Below are 26,360 nucleotides of genomic sequence, written 5' to 3'. Positions count from 1 at the left end.
GGAGGTCGAATCAGGGGCGTTGCTAGACATATAGCTCTACTAGGGCACAGGCCCCCCATTTTTTGCTGACTTTTTTTGAAAGCCTGCTGTGTGCAACAAGTGTGCAACACTTCTATACAATGTCCTTTGCTTAACCCAACATTCTACAGTGCAACAGTTGAAAGATACATATATACAAGTGTAATCTTCATCATACCTAACATTATTACCTGTTTGGAGGAATAAATGCCATAACATGTTTGGAAATAATGACAGTAGAGAAATATTTTCTACATTATACAATGATAGCAATGATTAATAACTTATTTTTACATTAATATTTTTACAAGAATATTTTAAGAAACCAGTCATTTTATGACTGCTATACTAAATAATCTCAGTCATAGTTACTGCTAACTGTTATGTTACTTAGTGTCCTAGAGTTAAATATTAGTAAACTAAGTATTAATTTCATATCTGAAAATACAGAACAGTTTAACACATACATCTGTTTATTTTCTCAGCAACAATGCAATTCTATATACTTGAAAAGAGGTTTTCCTGAGATTTTTCCTCTAATGTTTGAGACCTGAGAGGGTGAGAATGTAGTTTGACTTACCTCCCCCTAAACTCGTCTTATCTCTCCTTTTTTCTTCCCTTTCCCTGCTTCGCACAAAACATTTCTGATGTACATCTACAGAAGCCAATTATGATTAAGTCAAAATAAGATTAGCATTATTATTTAGAAACTTACTCTAGTCTCGTCATGTTTTCATAAGCTAACTCACTCGCGTGGCGTCACCTTTTGTATGCGGTTGTGCACGGATGAACGCAAAGACTTGCGCAGACATGAATACGTGCGTGCACGCGTCAATGCGACTGCTTCGTTGCTAAATAGATCAGTTTTTGCCGCGATTGTCTTTGTAAAGGATTGCACTAGTTAACTGCAAAAATTTAAAACTTGAGATTTACACCGGGGCACAAAAGATTTACACTGGGGCACGTGCCCCAGTAAAAGGGGTCTAGCGACGCCCCTGGGTCGAATCGAAGGTCAAGACGGCCTTAGAAGGGGTAACGCCTCCGCCCGGGTGCCCACCGAATTGTTTATTTTTGCCGCAGGGATTAAGATCTGAGGTCATTCATTGGGGACATTGCTCCAACGTGGTTTGTCATCCAGGAGTTAGTCGTACCGAGTTTTGGTCAAGCAACGATTCTGGTGGCCACGTATGGCTCATGACGTTCACAATTTTGTATTGGCTTGCTCAGTTTGCGGCACTGGTAAGATTTCCAAACGACCCCCTGATGGGCTACTTTAACCGCTGCTGGTCCCTTCAAGAACGTGGTCACACATTTCGCTAGATTTTATCACCGCCCTCCCACCCTCTTAGGGTAACACGGTAGTTTTGACCGTGGTGGCCCGATTCTCGAAGGCAGCCCATTTCATCCCCTTGCCCAAATTACCCTCAGCCAAGGAGACAGCGTTGACCGTCGTAGATCACATCTTTTGTTTACATGGCCTCCTGACAGATGTGGTTTCCGACAGGGGACCCCAATTTGTGTCCAAATTCTGGCAAGAGTTTTGTAAATTATTGGGGGCGACTGTCACTCTGTCCTCAGGGTTTCATCTCCAGAGCAATGGACAAACTAAGAGAGCCAACCAGGATTGGTCTGGTCTCCAAGAATCCTTCCTCTTGGAGTCAGCAACTATCTATGGTGGAGTACGCCCACAATACATTACCAGTGTCATCCACGGGCCTATCTCCGTTTGAGTGTAGTGTAGGGTACCAGCCACCAATCTTTCCTAGTCTGGAATCCGAAGTCGTGGTCCCCTCCGCCCACGCCTTCGTCCAAAGGTGTCATCGCACTTGGACTAGACCCGAGAGACTCTACCGCTCTAGGCCTCCCGTATACGTCTCCGGTCAAAAAGTGTGGCTGTCTACCAAGAACATTCCTCTCCATTCTGTTTCGAATAAACTTGCACCCAAATGTATTGGCCTGTTTACTGACACCAAAATCATTAATCTGGTGGCAGTCCGCCTCAACCTCCCTCCAGTGTACAGGATGGTTCATCCCGTGTTTCATGTGTCCAAAATCAAACCCGTGTTTTACTCTCGTAGTAATCCGCCCTGGTTCCCCCTCCGCCGTGACTCGTAGAAGGGGAACCATCATATTCGGTAAATCATATTTTGGACTCTAGACGGAGGGGGCGTGGATTCCAGTACTTGGTGGACTGGGAAGGTTACGGTCCCGAGAAGAGAAGTTGGGTTCCTACCAGAGACATTCTGGATCACTCCCTTATTGATGATTACAATCAACAGGTAAGAGAGCCTGGGGATGCCAGGAGCGTTCCTAGGAGAGGGGGTACTGGCACGGTTTATAAATCATTGTTTCCTTCTTGTCTCGTGATTCTGTTGTTACGTGTTTGTGTGTGTGTGTGTTTGTGTGTATTGTGCACTACATTTAGGTACACCTTACTAGTACCGGGTTGGACCCCTTTTGCCTTCAGAACTGCCTTAATCCTTCGTGGCAAAGATTCAATAAGGTACTGGAAACATTCTTCAGAGATTTTGGTCCATATTGACATGATAACATCACGCAGTTGCTGCAGTTTCGTCGGCTGCACATCCAGGCCATGAAGCTCCCGTTCCACCACATCCCAAAGATGCTCCATTGGGTTTATATCTAGTGACCGTGGAGGCCATTTGAGTACAGTGAACTCATTGTCATGTTCAAGGAACCAGTCTGAGATGATTTGCGCTTTATGACATGGCGTGTTATCCTGCTGGAAGTAGCCATCAGAGGATGGGTACACTGTGGTCATAAAGTGATGGACATGGTCAGAAACAATACACGATGCTCAATTGGTACTAATGGGCCCAAAGTGTGCCAAGAAAATATCCCCCACACCATTACACCACCACCACCAGCCTGAACCGTTGATGCAAGGCAGGATGGATCCATGCTTTCATGTTGTTGACGCCAAATTCTGACTTTACCATCTGAATGTCGCAGCAGAAATTGAGACTCATCAGACCAGGCAACATTTTTTCCAATCTTCTATTGTCCAATTTTAGTGAGCCTATGTGAATTGTAACCTTAGTTTCCTGTTCTTAGTTGTCAGGAGTGGCACCCGGTGTGGTCTTCTGCAGCTGTAGCCCATCTGCTTCAAGGTTTGACGTGTTGTGCGTTCAAAGATGCTCTTCTGTATATCTCGGTTGTAACGAGTGGTTATTTGAATTACTGTTGCCTTTCTATTAGCTCGAACCAGGCTGGCCATTCTTCTCTGACCTTTGGCATCAACAAGGCATTTGCGCCCACAGAACTGCTACTCACTGGATATTTTCTCTTTTTCGGACCATTCTCTGTAAACCCTTGAGATGGTTGTGTGTGAAAATCCCAGTAGATCAGCAGCTCCTACAGAGACATCGGAAGCGAAGCGGTGTCATGGAAACACGTAGCAATTCAAGTTGGCATTTCAGGTGTGTTTTAAGTCAAGTAGTTTGTTGTAAGTAGGCAGCTTAAAGTTACGTGAAATGGAGACGGGCAACATCAGTCTCTGTATTCCTCATCCACTATTTAACCCAAATATAAACACTGTAGTAATTTATTGAAAACCCTGCCTACTTTGGTCTGGCCAGCAGAGCACGAATCGCTTGGCTGCGCTGAACCCTGCGGCAAGCGCAGTGCACACCGCTTCCTAAAACGTCTTTTTACGCTCAAAAACGTAAACAAAATGCGCGTGCAGATGGACTAAACCATTTGGCGCATTAGCAAGTGGTGGGACTGTGAGACTTTAGATACTTTTTACTTATTCAAAATGTAGTCAGTCAAACAGTTATTCAGCCAATACACTAACTTTACATTTCATCTGACATTAATTATGAAAATTTAATAAGGAAATGAATATTTCCAGGTAAAACATATTCCAGACTTCTCAAGGGCCCTCTCTTTCCTTGGGGCCCTGGTATTCAGTTATGGTTTTACCCCCAGTCCAACGCCCCTGTACACTATAAGTATGTATTCTGGTATTACCCAGTACTTATCTAGAGTTACATAATAACTACCAAGTATGTACCACTGGTAAGTACATAAATGATACAATTTAATTACCAGGTAGATACTTAAAATAAGTACCAAACATTTGTCTGTAAGTACAACATATTTACCATATATGTACAAGGTAAGTACACGTACTGTAAAATAAAGTGCTTCCAAAATTTACAAATGGTCTTTTTTATTTGATTTTGACTTTACTCCCTAATTTAGGTATTAGTCTAACTTTAAGCTATGCATTGCATAAATAAGTTTCATTTTGGGTTGTTGAAAAGAACATAACCTAATAATAATAATACTGTTAATTTGAATTAAACATTTTAATATTATAGTGTATAGATAATCTTAGGAAAATTCAGAAAACATGTTTCTAAAATTAAGAAGTCATTGCCTTATATGAATGACACATTACTCATCTAAGGCTATTCATTGCTGAGATAACACACTAGGTTGTTTTAAAAAAAATGCTTCGAAATAAATAATTAAAAACGAATAGATAAATGCTATAACATTCGGCTACGCTGTGTTATTTGCTAATATCATCAGCACGTGTTGTAACTTCAGTTGCTTTTGCGTATTGCATTAAAGTTTCAATCGGTACATGACGCCGAAGTACCGCGAGAGCAGTGCTTTTACATAGCTCTCGCGGTACTTCTGCGTCATATGCCGATTATTCTGTGCAGTGACTTACGAAGTCGACCGCACGTCTGTTTCGCGGGTGCGGGTGACGTCACACGTATCTCCGCGCTCAGTCCGTGTGCACGAGCGCGTCATGGCGGAGGCCGGTCGGTTTAGGATATACAGCTGAAATATGCCCGCTGTCTTATCGGTGTTTCCAACACATGGAATACGTGAAACTGTTTCACATCTAAAGGCGCACTTGACCGCGGACATAAAAACTAAGAAGTTCTCGCCTTAGAATAAAGTATAAGAGTTCTCGAGTATTCAGCAGAGAAAGAGTCGGTCAGCGGTGCACAGGCAGACAGGTAACCAAAAACACATTCAATGTGATTGTAGTCTTGTGTGAAACACGAAGATATTCGCTCATAAACACGAATTAGTACTCGTGTAATGGATTCAGTGGAATTTAGGTGTGTTTGTGGCGGTTCGGATAATGAAAACAAACTGAGTGACGGATCTTCTTAAGCGCAGTTCGGGAATCAACAGCGGGATTGTCGGACAACATTAGTCTGAAAAACAACTGAAATTCAGTCTGATCGGGAACAAATCAACTGTTCATTGTTGCACATGTTTGTTTTGAGTGCGAAAGATCGGCCAGGTATGTTTATAGTGAATATCCCATTTAATTCGCCCCCTAAGTGAGTCTGCTCGGTTAGCTTGAGGCTAACTTAGAGTTAGCTTGAGCGAACTGGCTTTACCAATAAGTAATGCTACATATCAGACATTAACGTCTTTTTAAGATCATTTTGAAATAAAGTAAAGATTGGCTGTGTTTTAACAATGCTCAAGAAAAGAGTTCGCCGACCGGTAGCCAAATAGCTAACACACGCTTTTCTTTTAGCGTTAGCATGTTAAAGTACCATAGCCAGTCTGGTGAATACAGAAACACGCTGAGGAAAGATTTGAAATGTACCGCCAACCCACAGCTACTAGTGGGACGAAAGATCAAAACATGGTCCCTTGATAAAGATGTAGGATTTGGAAGTTCACACCCGAATAATGATCGGATCAAGGGATGTTTGTTGATTTTGTTGTACGTAACATTACCGCGACAGCATTGCGGGGTCATGCCCAGAATAATGCTGTCCCGGGCGACCACGCAGTGTAGGAAAACCCGCGGCTTTCTAGGCCTGAATCCAAGAGGCCTCTGCAGCGTACATCACACTGTACGGGTTCATTCATTAATACAGACAGTTTCGTTTTACATGAAAGGTGATTAAAAGTTCAACACGACTCGGATTTTACTTTGAAAAGCATATAAGAATCTCTTACATTTTGTTCCCAACATATTAATACTCAATACTGTTATGCTAGCAACATTGATGTGAAGAGTGAAAACTCACCTGTTCTGCGGTTCATAATACATAACGTTCAACATTCATTGCGGGAAAATCAGGGAATCCGTGGAGGGAAGTAAAGTATAATAATACGACGAATATGTAATGCCAATTCCAACATTTGTACACCACCTGTTTGTTCTGCCACTGTACTTTATTGAAAAACTCGTTGGGAAATCAAGTGTTAATATATTCTGTTGTTTTAATGAAACATGCTTCTGAAAACCAGCTGTTGAATTGTCAATAGTTGAATTTTTGTGACGCAGTCTGTGAAATCCCACCCCAAGTCATTTTTTGGTGATTTACTGTTTTCTACATAAATAATCCAGTATTATGTAAGGAACATTCTGTGAAGATATATCCTTGTTATCTTTAATATTAAGTGAATAAGGTCAATGAACAAACTTGCTCAGACTCATAATAATTATATCGAGACTTTAGTCTGGATTTCACAGATAAATACCTAATAAATCATACAGTTTAACATGTTAGTTTTTTTGTGCTATCACAATAACATTTTAGGTGATCTGCTCTGAAGTTGCACACAGACTGTACAGGATCTGATCAGGGCACTGGTTCTTTCATATTTTATCCACTGAGATGGATGGACGTAGTGAAGATGAAAGTGCCAGTAACAGCAGTGGAGAGTCAAGGTACTCGATATATGCATTGTACATTTGTTTTAATATTGGGGGACAATGTTAAAAATAATTTACACAAAAATTAGAATTTTGGCGTAACTTGCCCTCATGATGTTCCACGCCGTTTTTAATACCGCAACAAAATATTTGGACTTCGTGATACTGAAGAAAAGTGTTATGTCACATGATAATGCTTTTTGAAATCAATTTAAATTACAATAAAATATACTTAAGATTGTATAATCAATGTATGTTGCACATTGCTTTTGGGAAAAAGATCGTTGCTCTCTGTCTCATCAGTCTTTCAGCTGTCTGCATCAACTTAAAACTTTAACTATTCATGACTTTTTGACACATTAAAACATTCAGTTATTGCAAACTATCACAGTTTAAGATATAAAAAAGGATATTTTGCAGCCCTAAAAAAAGTTTGTAAGCAATAGTACCCAACAAAGTGTCATCACTTACACACCCTCATGGCATCCCATTATCATTACAAATTTTTATGTGATATTTAGTCACAAGACGTAGAGCAAATGATGTTAAGATTTTAATGTGCTGTTTACAAAATGGGATTCATTTCATTTCTGTAAATAATTGTGTAGTCGTTTTATTAAAAACCACTGGGCATGCCATGACATGAAAAATTGGGGGAAAATAAATAATTTTTAAAGGAATATACAGTATTGGGATATATGAATATTTTACGTATTGCATCCAAGGGTTTTGTAAGTAAAAGCACACAAATAGACCTCGGTAGTGTTTTTCACCAGACACATTTGTTTTTTTATAAAATCTTAATAGTTAAAAATAATGTCAAATTGATAGTTTCTATATTGTTTGTATGCAATTTTAAGTTTTCATCACGGAATCCCAGTGACATTTTATGAGAAATTAGCTTTTTTGGTATAATTTTCTTAAGATTATAATTATGGTTAGTATAGTTTACAATCAGCACAACTTGCACTGTAAATAATTGGAGGGTTAAAAGTGACTCATTTGTTTGTGTATGCGTGTTAGTAACTCGGATGATGAGTCCAAGTCAGGGTCGGGATCTGGCTCCAGTTCGAGCAGTAGCAGTTCCAGCAGTAGCCAATCAGGAAGCAGTGAATCAGGAAGTGGCTCAGATTCTGGCAGCCAATCAGACTCTGACTCTGAGAAGTCCAAGGAAAAGAATAATCAAGAAAACAAGATTGATGGAGCAGCGGTAAGGCTTCATAAAACTTGTGCATTGCATCAACTTACCTGTCTACCTCTGAAGTTTGCATGACTGAGACCTAAAGACTTATGGATCTGAGATGTACTTTCACCTGGTTGTACACAATTAAAATCCCAGTGTTCTATAATATGGCAGTATTAATTTCACTTTACACCAAGTCAATGGTTGGCAATCATGCCATTTTTGAACATTGGTCGACCTAGTTTTTTCAGTGTCACCTTCAAAACAACTTTTTAGAAAATATCCCATCTTGAGGGGTCCATACAGTGCAGAGAAACCTTTACCAAAATGTTGTTCATCCAGAACGCACATACAACATTTAAAAGTAATCCATGCGACTCCAATGTATTCATAAATGTCTTCTGATGCTACAATAGGTTTTTGTGTGTGGATGAATACATTTGTGTTTTAAACTTGATTGAATTTTCTCTGCTGTAGTTTTGGAAGTCCAACCCCAGTATCCTGACAGTGCAGAGGTCGGCCATGCTCAGGAAACAACAGTTACAACAACAACAGCTCCATCATCCACCTCAGAGCTCATCCAACAGCGGTTCAGATGAGGTACTACAGCAAAGTTACTCCTTCAAACACTACCAATCCAATCAAAGGTCATTTTAGAGTTTCTCATGTCTTGTTTTTTTGTTTCTTAAAGGACTCTTCTAGTAGTGATGACTCGGACGATGACTCAAAGAGCAAGAGTAAAGGGTGAGTGAGTGTCTTGTGTTGATCCTGAATGTAAGATGACATTCTGAATAATTTGGTTTCAACCGTATATGCTGCTGTTCTGTTTGCAGGTCTGGATCAGATTCTGATTCGGGTTCAGACTCGGGTTCAGGAAGCTCATCTGCCTCCTCAGCAGAGGAAGGGAACAGTGAAGAGTCTATGTCCGACTACGAGCCCAGTCTCAAAGTCAAAAGCAGGAAACCTCCAAACAAGTATGCTTTTCACCTTCTTTGATGTTTTTTTAGTAAATCTCCTCACCTTTTATTTTAATCCAAAAATGTGTTACTGGTTTAAAGTCTTTTGGTGCTTTTCTACTGCGTGGTACAAACTTGGCTCTGCTTTCTTTTCTTTGTCTCGGTTTGCTTTTCCACAGCGCCATCACAGTAGTCTGGCTTTGATTGACACAATATCTTTGACATAACCTTTAAAATCATACATAGGCAACTAAAAACAATTTTGTTTTACTAGATGTGCTGTTTTGGATCAAAAGCACATATGTTGTGTATAATGCCATTTGGTGTATCTGCCAAATGGAAGACCTGACATCTCTTAATACTTTCCTCATTTGCAGTGTCGTTTGATTGTCTTGATATAATAATCACTCCAATACCTACTGCGTGTGTACTGTTTCATCTTCTCCAGGTCCAATGCCAGGAATGGCAAAAAGAGTAAAGCGTCAAAGAAGCCCTCCCGATCCTCCTCCGATGATGACGATGATTATAAGAAAGCTCTTGCAGGCCCTCGGCGTCAGGCCACGGTCAATGTCAGCTACAAAGAAGATGAGGAACTGAAGACCGATTCAGATGACCTGGTGGAGGTGTGCGGGGAGGATGTGCCACCACCAGAGGAGGACGAATATGAGACGCTGGAGAGGGTGATGGAAATGAGGATAGGACAGAAAGGAGGTTAGGATCCCTCCAAGATTTCAGAGGGGCAAACATGGATTATTTAGTTATTTTAAAGATTAACCCGTGTCAGTTTATGAAAAGCCAGTTTCGAAAGCATTGTCTCTTTTTTTACAGTGACGGGGGCTATAACCACAGTTTACGCTGTCGAGGCAGACGGCGACCCCAACGCCAACTTTGACCCCAGCCGACAGTCAGGAGAGGTGCAATACTTGATTAAATGGAAGAACTGGTCTCACATTCACAACACCTGGGAGACAGAGGAAACCCTCAAGCAACAAAACGTGAAGGGCATGAAGAAACTAGACAACTTCAAGAAAAAAGAGCAAGACAGGAAAAAATGGTATCTGTGCTTCTTCTAAAAGATGTCATGTCCTAAAGTTAATGTGCATGCATATGCTGATACTGTTTTTTTATGTCTGCAGGTTAAAAACTGCTTCACCTGAGGATGTGGAGTACCTCAACTGTCAGCAGGAATTGATGGATGACCTGCATTCACAATATCAACTGGTGGAACGAATCATTGGTAAGAAAGTTCTGTCCTTTCACTTCTTGAGGTTTAAAATAATTGTTTGGCACATGTATTTATTATTGCCGCCATCTTAAACTTGCAGGACATTCAAATCAGAAGTCGGCCGCCGGCTATCCAGACTACCTGTGTAAATGGCAGGGTCTGTCGTACTCCGAGTGCAGCTGGGAAGACGGAGCGCTCATCGCGCGAAAGTTTCAAAAGTGCATTACTGAATACATGAGCCGAAACCAGTGCAAAAACATTCCCTCCAGAGACTGCAAGGTGACTGTCACTAAACACCAAACATACTGAGAAATACTGCACTATGAACACTGAATCTTATCACTTCATCTTTTATTTTCTGTAGGTTTTAAAACAGAGACCACGGTTTGTGCCCATGAAGAAACAGCCTACCTATATCTGTGTAGAAGGTCTGGAGCTGCGGGACTATCAGTTGGACGGTTTGAACTGGATGGCCCATTCCTGGTGCAAGTATGTTTAGTTTATTTCTAGTAAATCTCTTAAACCTTGTTTTAAATTTAAACATGTACTACTGGTCTAAAGTTTAAGGTTAATTGACTAAAATGTTTCTCATGATCTTAAAAAAATAGTTTTATCTAAAGTTATTTGACTAAATGTTTGAAATAGTTTTTGTAGAATATAAAAAACTATAATTTTGCCATTAATTGATTCCTTTTATTAGAAAAACTGAAATTGGATTAAAAAATTTGAAATTTGGATTTTGCTTGTTATTCTAAAATAGTAATAAAAAAAGTGACCCTAAATCAGTGGGCGGGGGCCGAGGGCGTGGCAATCAAATGGGCGGGACGTATGCGTCATGATGAAAATTAAAATATTTTAATAAAATAAATAAAATATTTATTTTTAAAACACTCAAAGAAAACTTCATTTTGAAGAAACTATGACAAAAAATTAACACATACTAGATTATTAATGAATTAAATATTTTAACAGTAGTAATAGCTGCGTGATGAATTGAAACTAAAGGGTTAATAAACACAATCTAAAGCAGATGTTGTAGAACGTCTGGCGAACGATGATAGATAGCACAAAAATTTTAAAAACTGATTATTTCCCACTATTAATTACATTATCTTAAAGGAGTGTAACTACTGTAGCATGTAAATAATGCACATAAATAAAGTGAGCAAGAGCGCTCAACAATTATATCTAATCAACAGGCACGTGAAATAGAGATGCTCCGATCAGCATTTTTGGGGCCGTAGCTTTAAGACGTGGGAGAGATTGCTCTCTTCACGTGCACTGATGACCGGCTGCTGTGTATGCGACCGGCGGGTGTCCGCAAACAAGAGCAGCTGTGAGGAAAATGGAAGTTTAAACCTTCAAAACTTTAAAACGAATGCAAGTAATAAACTTTCGGCATGAGGATGCAATTGTCTGCGATAGATATGTGTTGTATACGCTGTTTGATAGGGATGTGAAGACGCATCGCGCTGAGGACCGTAGCGCGTCCTCATAGAAAATACGCATATCTCTGTAAAGGCAGAGAGAGAGATCCAAATCTGCACGTCACACATGAGCAACGGGTAACAAAATGCTGGCACTGTCTAAAATGATCTCTAATTGCAGCCACATCAGGAACGCTATGATGACAAAAGTAAACAAAAAGATCGGCTCATGAGATCGGCAAATTTAGCGAGTGCCGATCGCGTCATTTAATGCCGTTATCGGCCGATTACGATCGGCGGCCGATCAATCGGAGCATCCCTAACGTGAAACCCTAGCAGGTTGCTCAAACAACAAAATCACCAGCTAACTTACTTTAAAATTGCAAGAACTATAGACTAATACAATAACAGGCTTAAATAAACCCCAAAACATAAGTCCACTTACAATTCTCACAGACACGTGTTTTACCAACTGGCTATCCTCCAGACATGATGGAGCAAGTCTTATCTCATTTCAGCCGTGTGGTGCGCGTGCACGCTCGCGGTGTGAAGCGCGTCTGCGCTATTCTATGAGATGTTTTATCAACTGGCTAGTTATCCTGCAGACAGTGACGGTCCGGACCACGTCTTTCTCATTTTGGCCGTGTGGCGCGCGTCCCCGCTCGCGGTTTGATGCGCGTACACGCTATTCTCCAAGATGGACTTGACGGCCTTTTGTGCAGCGAATTTTTTTTGGGACGATCTTGTTAAGGCAGTAGGGTTTCCAAGCTTAGGCAGGCCGCCTTAAATGAAATATGCTGCAGGAAACCCTGGTGTAATGCCAGGCGATATATTTTCTTCAATAGAATTCCTCTTTAAATGCCTACAACGAATGGCCGGTTTGGACTACAGCCCTCTATTTCCTGCTTTAATGACATCAGTAAAACAGTTCGTTGACTAAACTCTGCCCACATGAATACGTCAGTCACCAGCTGCTAAGCTAAGCTGCTATCGAATCACAGCACACTAAACAAACTACACAATCAGAACTCTATACGTATTTCTGAAGGAGGGACTTCACATAACAAGGAAGACATCAGCCTGTTTTGAGGACAGTGAAAACAGCGCTATTCAGATAAGTAAATTGTGTGAAAAATATCACGTTTTTTACACGTGAAACATGAACACATGTTATATTGCCCACTATAAACACAATCAAAGCTTCAAAATCACAGACAGAATGGGAGCTTTAAAGCTAGGGCCATATCAAAAGATTATTAGATTTTCAAAATGTGTGAGATCTCGAACATGATGAATAAATCTCTGCTATGTGGTCATCACACCACACATCTTATAATTCCCTTCACAGAATCTTGAAATGTCTCTCATTGTCAAAATTTACTTTAAAGTATACAAACGTGACGGATGACAGTGTCATTAAAACTGTGGCCTGCTTTTTTATCTCTGATGTTCATGTAAATTTGAACTGTGCCTGCTGCGCTATGACTGCGGTTGTTATGGTTTTTCATCAGCTCGCTCTTTGGTTGGGTATTGTTTTGTTTCACGTGACAATCTACAGCGTGCGTGTGCGTTTGTCCTCGAGGTTCACCCCACACTAGTGGCCTTGATTGTTTGGTTGAGAACCACAGCTCTTTTCGATCAGTAGTGTTGATAGATGAGTTGCTGATTGATTCACGAGTTGCTGTATCACTAACAACCTTTTTTCTTTCTCAGAGGGAACAGTTGTATCCTAGCTGATGAGATGGGTCTTGGTAAAACCATCCAGACCATCAGCTTCCTCAATTATCTGTTCAATGAGCACCAGCTATATGGGCCTTTCCTCCTGGTAGTGCCTCTATCCACACTTACATCCTGGCAGAGAGAGATCCAGCTCTGGGCTTCCCAAATGAACGTTGTTGTCTACCTCGGTGACATAAACAGCAGAAACATGGTATGATATTGTAAAACGCAGGCGTGTGAGGTGTTATTATAGTTTTATATATTTGTGCTTGTTATAAAACAATGCATAATGCAGGGACTAAAGAAAAAATTTAATACATTTTAATGTATTAAATGTGGTCTTTGCGCTGGTTGCAATTTGATCACGTCATCAGAGTGAGAGACGCGCAAATGCAGCAAACATATTGGTGATAGCATTTGAAAGTGTCAGAGAAAGATGCAAAAACATACAGCACTACACGTTTCATTTATTATTTAAAATCAAGACATCCTAAACACCATGCAGTGTATGAGAAAAATACGGCAGCTGCGATCCTGGGTATTTGTCTGCTGAATGCACAAACACTTCCTAGAACCAGGAAAGTCCTACAATGACAAACACGCTTATACTTAACAAAAAATGAAACGTTTATTAACACAAACTTCTTGTTAGACCTCTTTTGTCTCTCTTAGCTCCTGACAAACTTTCCATCGTCTCTCTCCCTCTGCTTATGCTTGACCGTGCACGCAGGCATGCGTCCGCTGCTCAACACACAGTACAGTGTTGCATAAGCGTCGTTGCAAGTTTCTTAAGGCAGAGTAATTAATAGGTTATTTGCATTATGCGTGGGAATAAAGATGTGATTTAATATCCATTTAACTCATTTAAACTCATTTTTGTGGTTGAATGTAAATGGAACAGTTTAGATAGCTGTTAAAACCAGGTGTAAAAAGGCCCTATAATTTCTGCTGAAATGTAAAAAAATTTTTATTGTTAAATAATATGAAATAAATATAGTAAAAAGGACATTCTGAAAATGTAACTTGTGCAATGGTGAGAATATTGGCAAAATAATTAGGATAAAAATAGTTAAGTCTTTGGCTGTTTCATTTTATTCAGCTACGGCCAAAATTTTTCCTTTCAGTGCATCCCTAGTGTCTGATGCTCTTAGTCATGTGCATGATCACAGGCCAATGAGCTGTGGGTACAGCAAAAACGAGACTGAAATGTAAGGAGCGTCTGACATACTAATTAGTAGCTCTGATGTGCTAAAGCTAATAGGCGGGGCATCCACATCATCTGTTAATCACTTGCTGTGATTTTTGCCTTGAGTTCTACCATCATCTGTGGGTGATGCATGTATTTTTAATATGTACTAAGGTCTTAATGCAAGGATGTAGTATGCAACAATACCTTGTGATTTGCATGTGATTTACAATTTAAAGAGAGGCAAAAGTAGAATTCAGTAAAGCATCCTTTGTGTTTATCCTCTTATTTTGCTATGTATGCCTGATGTCTCACATGTTTATATACATTTATATGTTTATATATTGAAAATTTCGAATTGTCTCTGGTTATTTTTTTAGATCCGGACACATGAATGGATGCATCCACAGACGAAGCGCTTAAAGTTCAACATCCTGCTCACTACTTATGAAATTCTGCTCAAAGATAAGGTACGACTTTGACTTCCTTTTGGTAATTTCTTTATATCAGTGTGTCTGTTCACACTTTCTTGAATTCTTTTACGTATGTTTAAGTACGTATGTATATATTGATATTTATTAAGGGTGTCACGATTTCGATTTAAAAATCGAAATTAAGTCACAACCTCTAACTTCGAATTAAAAAATGGGATCGTCGATGCTGCCCCATGTCACGTCCGGTCGGCTTGCCAAGCGGGGGAAAAACCTCTCAGATATTTACATTTTAAACACGAGGGTTGTATTGCTACAACTCCTTGAAATGCATATCATAAACAGGATTACTACCTAGTGATCTGCCTTTGGACAGAGTGCAGCTCTCTGCACGTGCACGAGAGTGAGAGAGGCGCCAAGATGCAGCAGATTATATTTTAAACAAAAGGGATAGTTTGCCTCAGCTCGCATGAAACTCATAAAACTGAACAAATACGTAAGGATTACTACTTTAGTTTATGTTTAGACTTCGGACAGATGCGAAAGCGCGTGCCGTGCACGTGAGACCGAGAAAAGCGCAGCTGCTCATGACGCACTGGATTTATTTCAGATGCTAGTCCAAGACGCGCGCATTAAGTCCATGTGATGGAAGAAGGAATCCTCTCTCTACAAGCTCTCTCGCCTAAAGTGAAGCCTGCAAACCCCCATGCGAGGAAAAGCACGCAATGTGCATGTTAATGTGATTGTGAAACTATAATAATAATAATAAATATTAATGGCATGGCATTTTTGTCTTCCAAAAAAAGTATAGAAGAATTTAACCGAACCGTGACCTAAAAAAAATATATATCGAAAATGCAATCGAATCGTGAAATTCCTAATATTTATATTGGGGCCGGGACTCGATTAAAAAAATTAATCTTATTAATTAGAGGCTTTGTAATTAATTAATCGAAATTAATCGCATATAAATATTTGACCTGAGAACATTGAAAAGTTATTTTTTCACATGGATTTTTAGTATACCATCCATGAATAATGACTGAATACGTAAGCTTACGCAACAAAATATTGTTTATTTTTGTTCAACCAAGTCGTTGTACCCGGAGTCGGGCTAACGTCCACGCTAGCTGCTATATGTTTTGCATTGAGATGATAGTTGAGGCTCGATGTGCTGCGGGTGATATGTGAATTCCTTGTTGCATAGCTTACACACAACCATGCTTTTATCGACGCTTCCATCCGTTCGTTTTTTATAAAAAAAATTCCCATCCACGGGGCCAACCAAAGCGATCTCATCAGCTCCTTCGTTCATGTTCACTGTGGTTTGTTGTTGTCTGAAGTCATGAACGCTAGTTGGTGCTCCAGTATAATCGGTCCGCCGAAACTCATCCAATGAGAAATGTTCCACGGTGCAAAAATAAATGTGATTAAAATGCGTTAAAAATGTTTAACGCGTTATTTTTTGTGTAATTAATTAATCTTAATTAACGCGTTAAAGTCCCGGCCCTAATTTATATATTATTTTGTTTGACTGTTCCAGAGTGACTTATAGAAGCAGTTTCTCAGAGAGGTCTAATTTATATTAGGACATTTTAGGAATTTTCGTAAGCATACCTTATGAATTTACTGCTGTGCATTTTGAGACAATACTGAAGACTGATATATAAGACTGTATATTTTAATATGTGAATGCAACTTGTTTATTTTAGTTAATAATGCTGAAACATGCATTTTAGTCTGGGACTAGGCTTAAAGCGATAGTTCACCCAAAAATGAAAATTACCCCATGATTTACTCACTCTCAAGTCATCTGAGATGCATATGTCCATCATCTTTCAGACAAAAACATTTTTAGTTTTTTTAGAAAATGTCCTATATTTTCCAAGCCTTTTTTTAACTGTAGAATATGGGCTCTACCTAAGTCCAAAGAATGTGCATACATTCTTCACAGAAGTAATCCACATGGCTCCTTGGGGTTAAATATATGCCTTCTCAGGGTAATCGATGCAATTTTGTAAGAGAAATATCCTTTTTTTTATTGACAAACTAAAAGAACTATCACTTTAAAACTGGTCTGGTAAACAGCCCCATAGGGCAGTGGTTCTTAACGTTATTCCTCGAGGCCCACTGCCCTGCACATTTTGTATGTCTCCCTTATTTAACACACCTGATTCAAATCATCAGCTCATTAGAAGAGATCTCAATGAACTGAACTGAGTCTGCCAGATAAAAGAGACATACAAAACATGCAGGGCAGTGGGCCTCCAGGAATAACGTTAAGAACCACTGCCATAGGGCATTCAAGGTATACATTTTGTCACTTTTTTTTTCTGGTAGTCGAACCCATGACCCTTGAGCTACTAGCTCAATGCTCTTCTACTTGAGCGTCAGTAAGACACTACTCAAAATAAAAACTAAATTAGGTGTGTATAGTTCTGCACTTGGATTTCCACAGTATTGCAGGGGTGACAAAAATAAATCTTGATTCAAATCTTGTAATGCAAGCTTAATAAGTTTTAGCTTTATCAGTAAAAATGGTTAAGAGCAGTTGTTTATAGGGGTCAGGCAAATGCACCTGCAAGTGGCAAAGTGCTCACATTTGTTTTTCCTACAGTCATTTTTAGGTAATGTGAGCTGGGCGTTCATTGGTGTAGATGAGGCTCATCGACTGAAGAATGATGACTCTCTTCTCTATAAGACCATGATAGACTTTAAGTCCAATCACAGGCTGCTAATCACAGGCACACCTCTGCAAAACTCCCTGAAAGAGCTGTGGTCCCTTCTGCATTTCATCATGCCAGAGAAGTGAGTATACTCATCTTGTACACTTTTCCATTCAGTCTGTTGTCATATTACCTGCTGTTCTCTGTGTGTTTATCTCTTGTACTAAGTGCAAATCTAAAGATCTGGGTTTAGTGATGCATGTAGATGCATGACTGATCTTTTTGGCTGTGTGTTTATGCAGGTTTCACTCATGGGAGTTGTTTGAAGAGGAACATGGAAAGGGCAGAGACTCGGGCTACACCAGCCTTCATAAAGAGCTGGAGCCCTTTCTGCTGCGTAGAGTAAAGAAGGACGTAGAGAAATCTCTGCCCGCTAAGGTGGAGCAGATCCTCAGGGTTGAGATGAGCGCTATTCAAAAACAATACTACAAGTAAGGAAACCACTTGCAATCATTCCTGGCCTGGTCAGACTCAGGAGGGTGTGAAGCAAGTTTGTTATAAGTTAAGAAATACAATGGCACTTTATTGTCTTGAACACAACCAAAAGTGCATCTGAGCTCTTCAGTTCTTCTCTTTACTTGTTTCTATGGACAGTTAAAACATACCTGTGCACATCTTTGTTTAGGTGGATATTGACGAGGAACTATAAAGCTCTGAGTAAAGGCACTAAGGGAAGCACATCTGGCTTTCTAAACATCATGATGGAGCTGAAGAAATGCTGTAACCACTGCTACCTCATCAAACCACCTGAGGAGAACGAGTTCTACAACAGACAAGAGGGACTTCAGGTGTGTGTGTGTGTGTGTGTGTGTGTGTGTTTGTGCAACGCCACGGTTCGTTTCAGGAGCGTCCCAGTAGCAGCTCTATGTGCTGCTTCACTAAAGATACGCGCCTAGTCTATTTTTGATGTGTGGCGAGTCGAAGCTGTACAGTAAAAAATCCTGTCCATTTTAAAAGGATCACCTTTGTATACTCCCGTATTTCACATCACCTATATCCTTTTGTTTACAAGCACTGCATGTGAAATATAGATACATAATTGAGGTATTTTTGATGATTATACACCGCTTCAAATCTTTTATTCTTGTCCTTCATAACTGGACTTCGAGTCAAGAGGCATTTATTTGTCATTTGCATAGTTAACACTGGGGAAAACTGGGCATTGAAATGCTTGTGACGAGGCTCAGATATACAGTGACAATAACAAGACATAAGACATAGACATACATGAAGAGCTCTGAGATTTTTGAGTGACTACAGTGCCCATAGACCGAAAGACATGGACGGAGCATTATGTAAGCAATAAGGTACGAGAGGCTGTGCTGTATCGTGAATAAGTAACAGCTGAAGGGCGTTGTTAGGCGCGAAGCGGAGTGCCTGCAACCCCTTCAGCCGTTACTTATTCACGATACAGCACTTGCCTCGAGTACCTTATTGCTTTTATAAAACGGCTACTACACAATATTAAAGTAAAAACAAATATTAATGCAACTTTCATGAAGTTAAATCAATAAAAGCATTCCTTCTGCTAGAAAAAAATAGTCCCTGACTGCGAACAATAACATGAAAGCTCAAATAAAAACAACAAACTGTTCTCAAACTTTGTCTCATTATATGTTTATGTGTTGCTAAGGGTGTTGCTAAGAGCGCAGTGATATTAAATAGAACTGTTGGGTGAAGTGGTCATAGCAGTGTTTTATCATGAATAAAGCACACCTATTGACCAATCAGAATCAAGGATTGGAACTAACCGTTTTATAAATACAAATAAGTGGAAGTACAATAAAGGTAATCAATCAGTGTTTAGAATCTGGTGTACATAAGAAGTCCTGAGGTAATGTTGTGATTACTGCGGTAGAACGGTGTCTAAAATGTTTTAGTAGAGTGACGTAGAGCTACATGGAGGAAAATTAAAGTGGCAGTGCAGATGCAATAAATAAATGCAATAAATAAACAGATAAACTTAAGAGCAGCACTCATTAAGATGCATTCCAGAGTAGAACAATGTTTTTAGATGGAGGACAGCTGATTATTAAGTAGTCGAAATGTGTTATTTGTAGTCTATGGCCTAATAAAATAGGACATAGCAAAAAACAAAACGATAAACAGAATTAAACCGGACAAAACAACGTATACACGTTAGAACACAGGAAATCAAGAAAAACAATGTTGGACAGGCAAATCACTGTGAATGTACCTTAACGCACCACAGACGAGTGCATTGTAAATAAAGGGTTAGGGTTAGGATTTCACAGAGAGGGTCTCAAATAATTCCTATAAACCTAAAAATAACATTAGGTAATTAGGTAGATAGTTTTGAAATATAAAGGCAAAAGAGAAATGCATATTTGTTGCTTCCATTTAAGGCTACGTTCATACTGCAGGGCTTAATGCTCAATTCCGATTTTTTGAAAAAATGAGATTTTTTTGCAAGGCCGTTCACATTTCCAATAAAATGCGACCTTTTGTGATCTCCTGTGTGAACGTGAAATGACCCAGAAGTGACCCGCATGCGCATAAGAGTACTCCACGGTCAAGGACGTCACTTGTAAGCTAACGTTAAACATGGATGTCAACAACGGTGTGGTCAACAGTGGAGCTCTTTTTGCAATATTAAAGTTATTTTCCCAACGGAGCCAGCACAATTACAATCTTCTGTTTTTTTATGTAAAATGTAAGGTAACATTTGTTTAATTATTCCTCATATCATTTTAAAGCCACGATCTACAGAACATCACACAAAAAACATTTTGATAACTACACCTAAAAAAAATAAAGGAGATCCTGCCTTGGAAACTCCGGCTACAATTCAGTGTTTTTATATAATTTGGAGATTTAGCGCGTCAAAGCAGTCATGACAAAAAAAACGACAAATGAGAAATGACAAATAATTTGTGTTTGTTACTGTAAATGATAAAAACTAAGCTTTATATACAATTCATTAAACGTTAATTTATAACAAGAAAAACACTGAAATTAATGATTTTATAGACACTTCGCGTTATTATTTAGCATAGAAATACCTGCTTCCTTGCTTTGACTTTGATCATCTCTGTATTCACTTTAGATACAGAAAGACCTGATGATATTATTTATTTCAGGAATCTCTTTGCTATCATTTGAAAGTGAACACACGAAGACAGTCGTGTTAGGCATAAATATAGGTTTGGTGCAGATATTTTCCGTTTCAGCACCGAAATTTAAAGAAACGGCTTACCTGTTTTGTAGTTTAACTTTTGACAAAATAACCAGTTTGTTTTAAATACATTTTAAAAACTTATACCCGTCGAAAAACATCCGTTTTTTAATGTTTAGTTTGATGAACTCCTAAATATGAGACGAAGAGCACCTAGCACGTTCGGCTAAATTGCATGCGCAAGCATGGCCAGCACGCAATAGCGCAACATCGATACAACGAAAAGCAATCCAAAATTTACAGACTTAAATTAGATCAGAATTTACGTTTATTATAAATACAATTTTTTTTATAAAATAAGGTTAGAAGTAACAAAGTGCAGAACAAATGTGCAAAATGCCTCAAGTGCACGGAAACAAAACACAAGCCAAATAGATAAATCAGATAACCCAGAGTGATTTATAAATAAAATGAAGAAATTATTAAAAGAACGAAAGTATAGCCAGAATTGCCAGCTTTGTCTTTTAAATGTAGAAACAAAGAGGCAATGGTTTATAAACATACCTCTTATGGACGTGTCGACCGGTCACAGGGGTTGTTGGATTTATAAACGCATTTTAAAAATATTTATTGAAAGCTGCTTCACATATTATTCGCAGCATTATAATAATATGCTATATATTAATATATTTGGAGAACGCTGTTATATGTGAAATCATATAACGTGTGCACCCATACGGCCAAAATTTAATGATGTGGAGCAGTGTTAGCAACGTCGCCCATGGTTGTTGTTTATCTTATCGTTCTTGCCTACTTCAATGCAGAATTATGACGTTTGTAGCGTATCAGTGACGTACGGGTCGGATCCATGTGGCCTGGCCGTTCAGACGAAGGTCGCATTTCAAAAGATCGGATACGTATCGGATTCAGGACCACATACCCAAGTGGCCTGGGTCACATTTGAAAAGATCGGATCTGTGTCGTTCAGACTGTCATGAAAAGATCAGATACAGGTCGCATAGGGGCAAAAAAATCGGAATTGGGTCGTTTCAGACTGCAGTATGAACGTAGCCTAATTTGTAGCCCATCATATTTTGTTCTTGTTATGATTTGTGGTCATGTCCTGCCAGTGTTATTATGTCCTTTTCAAATGTTGCTTCCAAGTGTTTATCTTTAGGATTCTGTGTGAGTTTTAAGTTTGTTTGTTTTTTACAAGCATGTGCTATGTGCTGCAGCATAGTGTTTAATTATTAAAAAAGTTATCCCGATTCTTCTATAAATTTGACTTGCGTTCTTAAAAAACATTGAACTTCATATTAAAATGTGAATTTGTTGTCCACAGAACTGAAACTACAAAATCAATATTTATTGCCAGAGACTTTACATTAACTTGATGTTAAATTTCTTGTTCATGTAAAATCAAACAGTATGTTGAACCTTTTTTGAGCATCGTGGCACATTCCTGTAAAACGCATGTGTCTTGCATGAGCTGTAACTGTCGTGAAGTGACTGAATACTGATTTACAATCTGCAGCACCTGATTCGTAGCAGTGGGAAGCTGGTTCTTTTAGATAAACTACTGGTTCGGTTGAAGGAACGAGGTCACCGTGTGCTCATCTTCTCCCAAATGGTTAGGATGCTGGACATCCTTGCCGAATATCTGAAAAGCAGGCAGTTCTTGTTTCAGGTGAGGGGAACGTACACTTTCAAAGCCCTGCAGTGTTTGTGTAACAGCTGTGACATCTGATCATGTTTGTGTTTACAGAGACTGGACGGTTCTATAAAGGGTGAGATGAGGAAACAGGCGCTGGATCATTTTAATGCTGAGGGCTCAGAGGTATATGTGGTTTAAATGTATTTGTAATGCAGTATACTTGTGTTACTATGTATATGTGCTTTGTTGTTAATGGTGATTTCTACTAATACTGCATCACTGATGATGTCTTGACAATATAGGGTTAGCAATTAGATTATGGTTCACAAATATTGATAACACAAATTCATAAATGTATAAAATATGATACAAATATGTAGACCTCACCCAGCATCCACTCAGTCCAGTCAGAAACTTTCATATTGCGCTGGCCAGTGTCATTTGCATTTACAACCAGTTTACCGGGTTTTGTTTTACAAACAGCATTACTAAGTACTAAGGTCGTGTAAAATGAGCCTTAGTCTGTGAAGGACAATAGTTCACTCAAAAATGAAGATCAGTTTCTTATCAGTTCTCACCCTAATCCCATTTTAGATGATTATGATTTTGAATTGTATCGGATGAACACACTTTGATGTTATATGGGATTAGGCATGTTTCATATGTCATCTGAAAAAAATAACTCACTGGATTACTTATAGTTTAAAGCACATACATTCAATTACATAGAGTCCCTTATGTAAACATTTCAGATTGGCTAGGTTTGTTTTGTTATAGATGCAGTATTGATTTTATTTGTTCAAAAGTAATGGGTATTGTCGGTATTGATGAGTTTTTACTTGGATTTTGCAGGATTTCTGCTTCCTGCTGTCTACACGAGCAGGTGGTCTGGGCATTAATCTGGCCTCTGCTGATACGGTGGTGATTTTTGACTCCGACTGGAACCCGCAGAATGACCTACAGGCCCAGGCCAGAGCTCATAGGATTGGACAGAAGAAACAGGTGAACAACACAAGACATCCTAAATCTCCCCCCCAGCGTTTTTTAAACAATTTGCCAGCCAGTGCCAGCAATTTTGTATGATTTTTACAAAAGTTTAATTCCTGCTTATACTACGGTTACCACACCTCAAGACATCGATCACATGATATATTTAAAGTGATTCATTCGGTTTTTGTACCTAAATTGCTATTGTGAGTAGAACTGTCTCTTCCGCGTTTCATCCAACGGCTCTTTTGCTTGTTCCAAAATGTTATTTTAAAGCTGGCAATTGAGGCTTGAGCCGTTGATAGCATTCTAATTCAGTTATTAATGAAGTTATTAGAAAGAGAGCGACAGAGACACAGAGAGAAGCAAGAACTGAACCAAGCGAGAGCGAGAGAGAGGGGACGAGAGACAGAGATTGTGTGAACGAGAGACAGAGATTGTGTGAACAAGGCTACCTCTGTGCATCTCTAAACAGCACTGTTATTGCCTCGGAAAATCATCTGTCATGTTGTTTTTGTTATTCCGTTATTACAGTTAAATATCTGAAGTGATATGGAACTGTAATGCGGTCAATAGAGCTGCTTGTACCTACGTTTGCCGTGCGTTTCCCAGAAAATAAGTGCACATCTCAGAACGTTCATCAGCCAATCAGATTCAAGCATTCAACAGACCCGTAGTATAACTTAAAATATCTCTCCAACTCTTAACAACAACACTATATCTATATGCTACAACATTTCATCAGAGCTCTTCCATTAGCATTTACTTCCAATTCGAAGCCTGAAACTTGGCCATACATTTGGTTACCAAATGCAATTTTTTTTATGTTTGTGCTGCAATCTCTTTCAGGTAAATATATACCGTCTAGTAACAAAGGGCTCAGTTGAGGAGGAGATTATCGAGAGGGCCAAGAAGAAAATGGTGTTAGACCATCTAGTTATTCAGAGAATGGACACTACAGGGAAGACTGTTCTCCACACGGGCGCTGCTCCTTCCAGGTACAAAAAACCCAATTTAACCGGATGTGTTGTGTTATAAGTCTGATAAATGCTTTATGAATGCCGCTGAATCTTGCTTTGATTGTCTGAATCCACTTTAGTTCCACTCCGTTCAACAAGGAGGAGCTGTCTGCTATCCTGAAGTTTGGTGCAGAGGAGCTCTTTAAAGAACCGGAGGGAGAAGAGCAAGAACCTCAGGTCTGTAGACTCAGTCAGCTGTCTGTGCTTTTCATTTCATGAGTTGATACAGGGCAAATAATAAAACAAATATTTTGTAACTCTTTAAAATGGAGCCAATACGTTTAAATAAATACGCTGAATCACTATGACTGTATTGAAGATTTTTTGCTGATTAGAAAAATATAGTAGTCATGCACCTCTAGTTGCTGCCAATGTCAACACATTTTAAATTGCTATTATTCAAAACAATAAAGCAGTAATATGAAAAACAAGCAAATTTAAAGCAGCAGTGCAAAGAAACATCTTTAAAAAAAAATCTACAGGCAGCATAAAGCAATTTTTAAGTAAATTTTGTGTAACTTAATGTTCGAAGGAACTATTCAAGTCGAGATCCAAACTGTATGATTATTGGAGATAATCAGCAAGTGTGTCTAGTGACATTTGTGTATACCAGTATTTGTTTTTACATCTTTTAACTTGTGTGGTGTTTGTATAATTTATAGGAAATGGATATTGATGAAATCCTGAAAAGAGCAGAGACCAGAGAGAACGACCCTGGACCATCAACTGTAGGAGAAGAGCTCCTCTCACAGTTTAAGGTATTTATTCTTCAGCATTATTTCATATGTAGTGTTTCTTCGTAGGAAACAGTCATTTAAGACAGTCACATGATTAATACATCTTTAAATCCAGGTAGCAAACTTTTCAATGATGGACGATGAGGAAATTGACATGGACACAGATAGAAACAATAGGAACTGGGATGATATTATCCCTGAGGAGCAAAGGAGGAGACTGGAGGAGGAGGAGCGACAAAAGGAGCTAGCAGAGATCTATTTACTGCCCCGCATGAGGAAATGTGCTAAACAGGTTAGTGATACATTAGTTTAATGGTCATATATGATGCTTAATACTGGGTTTATTCCTTGTTTTCAGTGGTAGTATGCAGCTGTAGACATAAATGGTGTTCATTGTTGGTCAGACTTTTCTGTTGTTTTAACCTTTTACTGAAAAATGTGTTTATGAATTATACATCACTGGTAATGTTGTGGGTTCACCCTACCAATGAGAAGTGTTTTTGAAAGGGGTTTTTTTTGTATTAACAGATCAGCTTTAATGGAAATGAGAGCAGGCGGAGTCGGAACAGGCTCAGATACTCTGGTTCAGACAGCGACTCGGGTACTGACAGGAAACGGCCCAAGAAACGTGGAAGACCTCGAACCATTCCAAGAGAAAACATTAAGGGCTTCACTGATGCTGAGATACGCAGGTAAAGTTTTACAATTTTCACTTCATACAACCATCACTAAGTATGGGTAACAAAAGTGCATCACGGTTGGGGCTGCAACAACTAATTAATCATAACCGATCAGCGTTCAATGAATGTCATTATTGGTGAGGTTGGTTTGTGACATCACTGCCTCATCACAGCAGTGCGAGCTGCACAGAGGCACATCTGCACCATGCAATGGGAGTTACATGACAATGTGAGACGTGCGATGCATGACAGGACAATGGTGGAGGCAAAAGCGCAATGTTTGTTAATAAAAGTTTCATAAAATTATTTGATCTTGTTTGGAGCAGATGCACAGCTTCGTTGAATGTCATTTTCATAATTCAATTTTATTATTTTTTTATATTTATTATTAAAACACAATTGTTTAATTGTTTCAACGCAGCTTTACATTAATAGATGCAGGAGAAAACACAGAAATATCGGTGGACAACATAAGAAGCAGAGTACAGCGGCTAAGATTAAACCGTACTAATGAGCGTAGTAATAATGTAACATATTGAAGAAGGTGCAAAGTTAAGCCAATATCAGCTGACTCCCTAGGGTTGAAGAAACGTTATCGATTAGCTG

The 26,360-nt window shown here is 39.1% G+C and overlaps 1 protein-coding gene across 1 annotated transcript in view; it reads left to right on the top strand.

Annotated features, from left to right (window-relative positions):
- Window positions 1-4,780: 4,780 nt before the first annotated feature.
- Window positions 4,781-26,360, top strand: part of chd1 (chromodomain helicase DNA binding protein 1) — a 30,745-nt gene continuing 9,165 nt past the window's right edge. Inside the window, exons 1-24 of the mRNA XM_065240537.1 lie at window positions 4,781-5,018; window positions 6,573-6,703; window positions 7,712-7,898; window positions 8,349-8,471; window positions 8,563-8,615; window positions 8,705-8,845; window positions 9,276-9,538; window positions 9,656-9,881; window positions 9,964-10,064; window positions 10,153-10,331; window positions 10,417-10,541; window positions 13,193-13,409; window positions 14,765-14,854; window positions 17,433-17,623; window positions 17,784-17,972; window positions 18,167-18,329; window positions 22,212-22,364; window positions 22,443-22,514; window positions 23,184-23,333; window positions 24,168-24,316; window positions 24,418-24,514; window positions 25,000-25,095; window positions 25,190-25,366; window positions 25,603-25,766. Of these exons, the coding sequence (XP_065096609.1) occupies window positions 6,651-6,703; window positions 7,712-7,898; window positions 8,349-8,471; window positions 8,563-8,615; window positions 8,705-8,845; window positions 9,276-9,538; window positions 9,656-9,881; window positions 9,964-10,064; window positions 10,153-10,331; window positions 10,417-10,541; window positions 13,193-13,409; window positions 14,765-14,854; window positions 17,433-17,623; window positions 17,784-17,972; window positions 18,167-18,329; window positions 22,212-22,364; window positions 22,443-22,514; window positions 23,184-23,333; window positions 24,168-24,316; window positions 24,418-24,514; window positions 25,000-25,095; window positions 25,190-25,366; window positions 25,603-25,766 (3,359 nt within the window). The 5' untranslated portion in view covers window positions 4,781-5,018; window positions 6,573-6,650. The remainder of the gene's footprint in view (window positions 5,019-6,572; window positions 6,704-7,711; window positions 7,899-8,348; window positions 8,472-8,562; window positions 8,616-8,704; window positions 8,846-9,275; window positions 9,539-9,655; window positions 9,882-9,963; window positions 10,065-10,152; window positions 10,332-10,416; window positions 10,542-13,192; window positions 13,410-14,764; window positions 14,855-17,432; window positions 17,624-17,783; window positions 17,973-18,166; window positions 18,330-22,211; window positions 22,365-22,442; window positions 22,515-23,183; window positions 23,334-24,167; window positions 24,317-24,417; window positions 24,515-24,999; window positions 25,096-25,189; window positions 25,367-25,602; window positions 25,767-26,360) is intronic.

Source organism: Paramisgurnus dabryanus, chromosome 10 (genome assembly GCF_030506205.2).
Source record: "Paramisgurnus dabryanus chromosome 10, PD_genome_1.1, whole genome shotgun sequence".
NCBI lineage: Eukaryota > Metazoa > Chordata > Actinopteri > Cypriniformes > Cobitidae > Paramisgurnus > Paramisgurnus dabryanus.
This window is presented reverse-complemented; position numbering and strand designations above follow the sequence as displayed.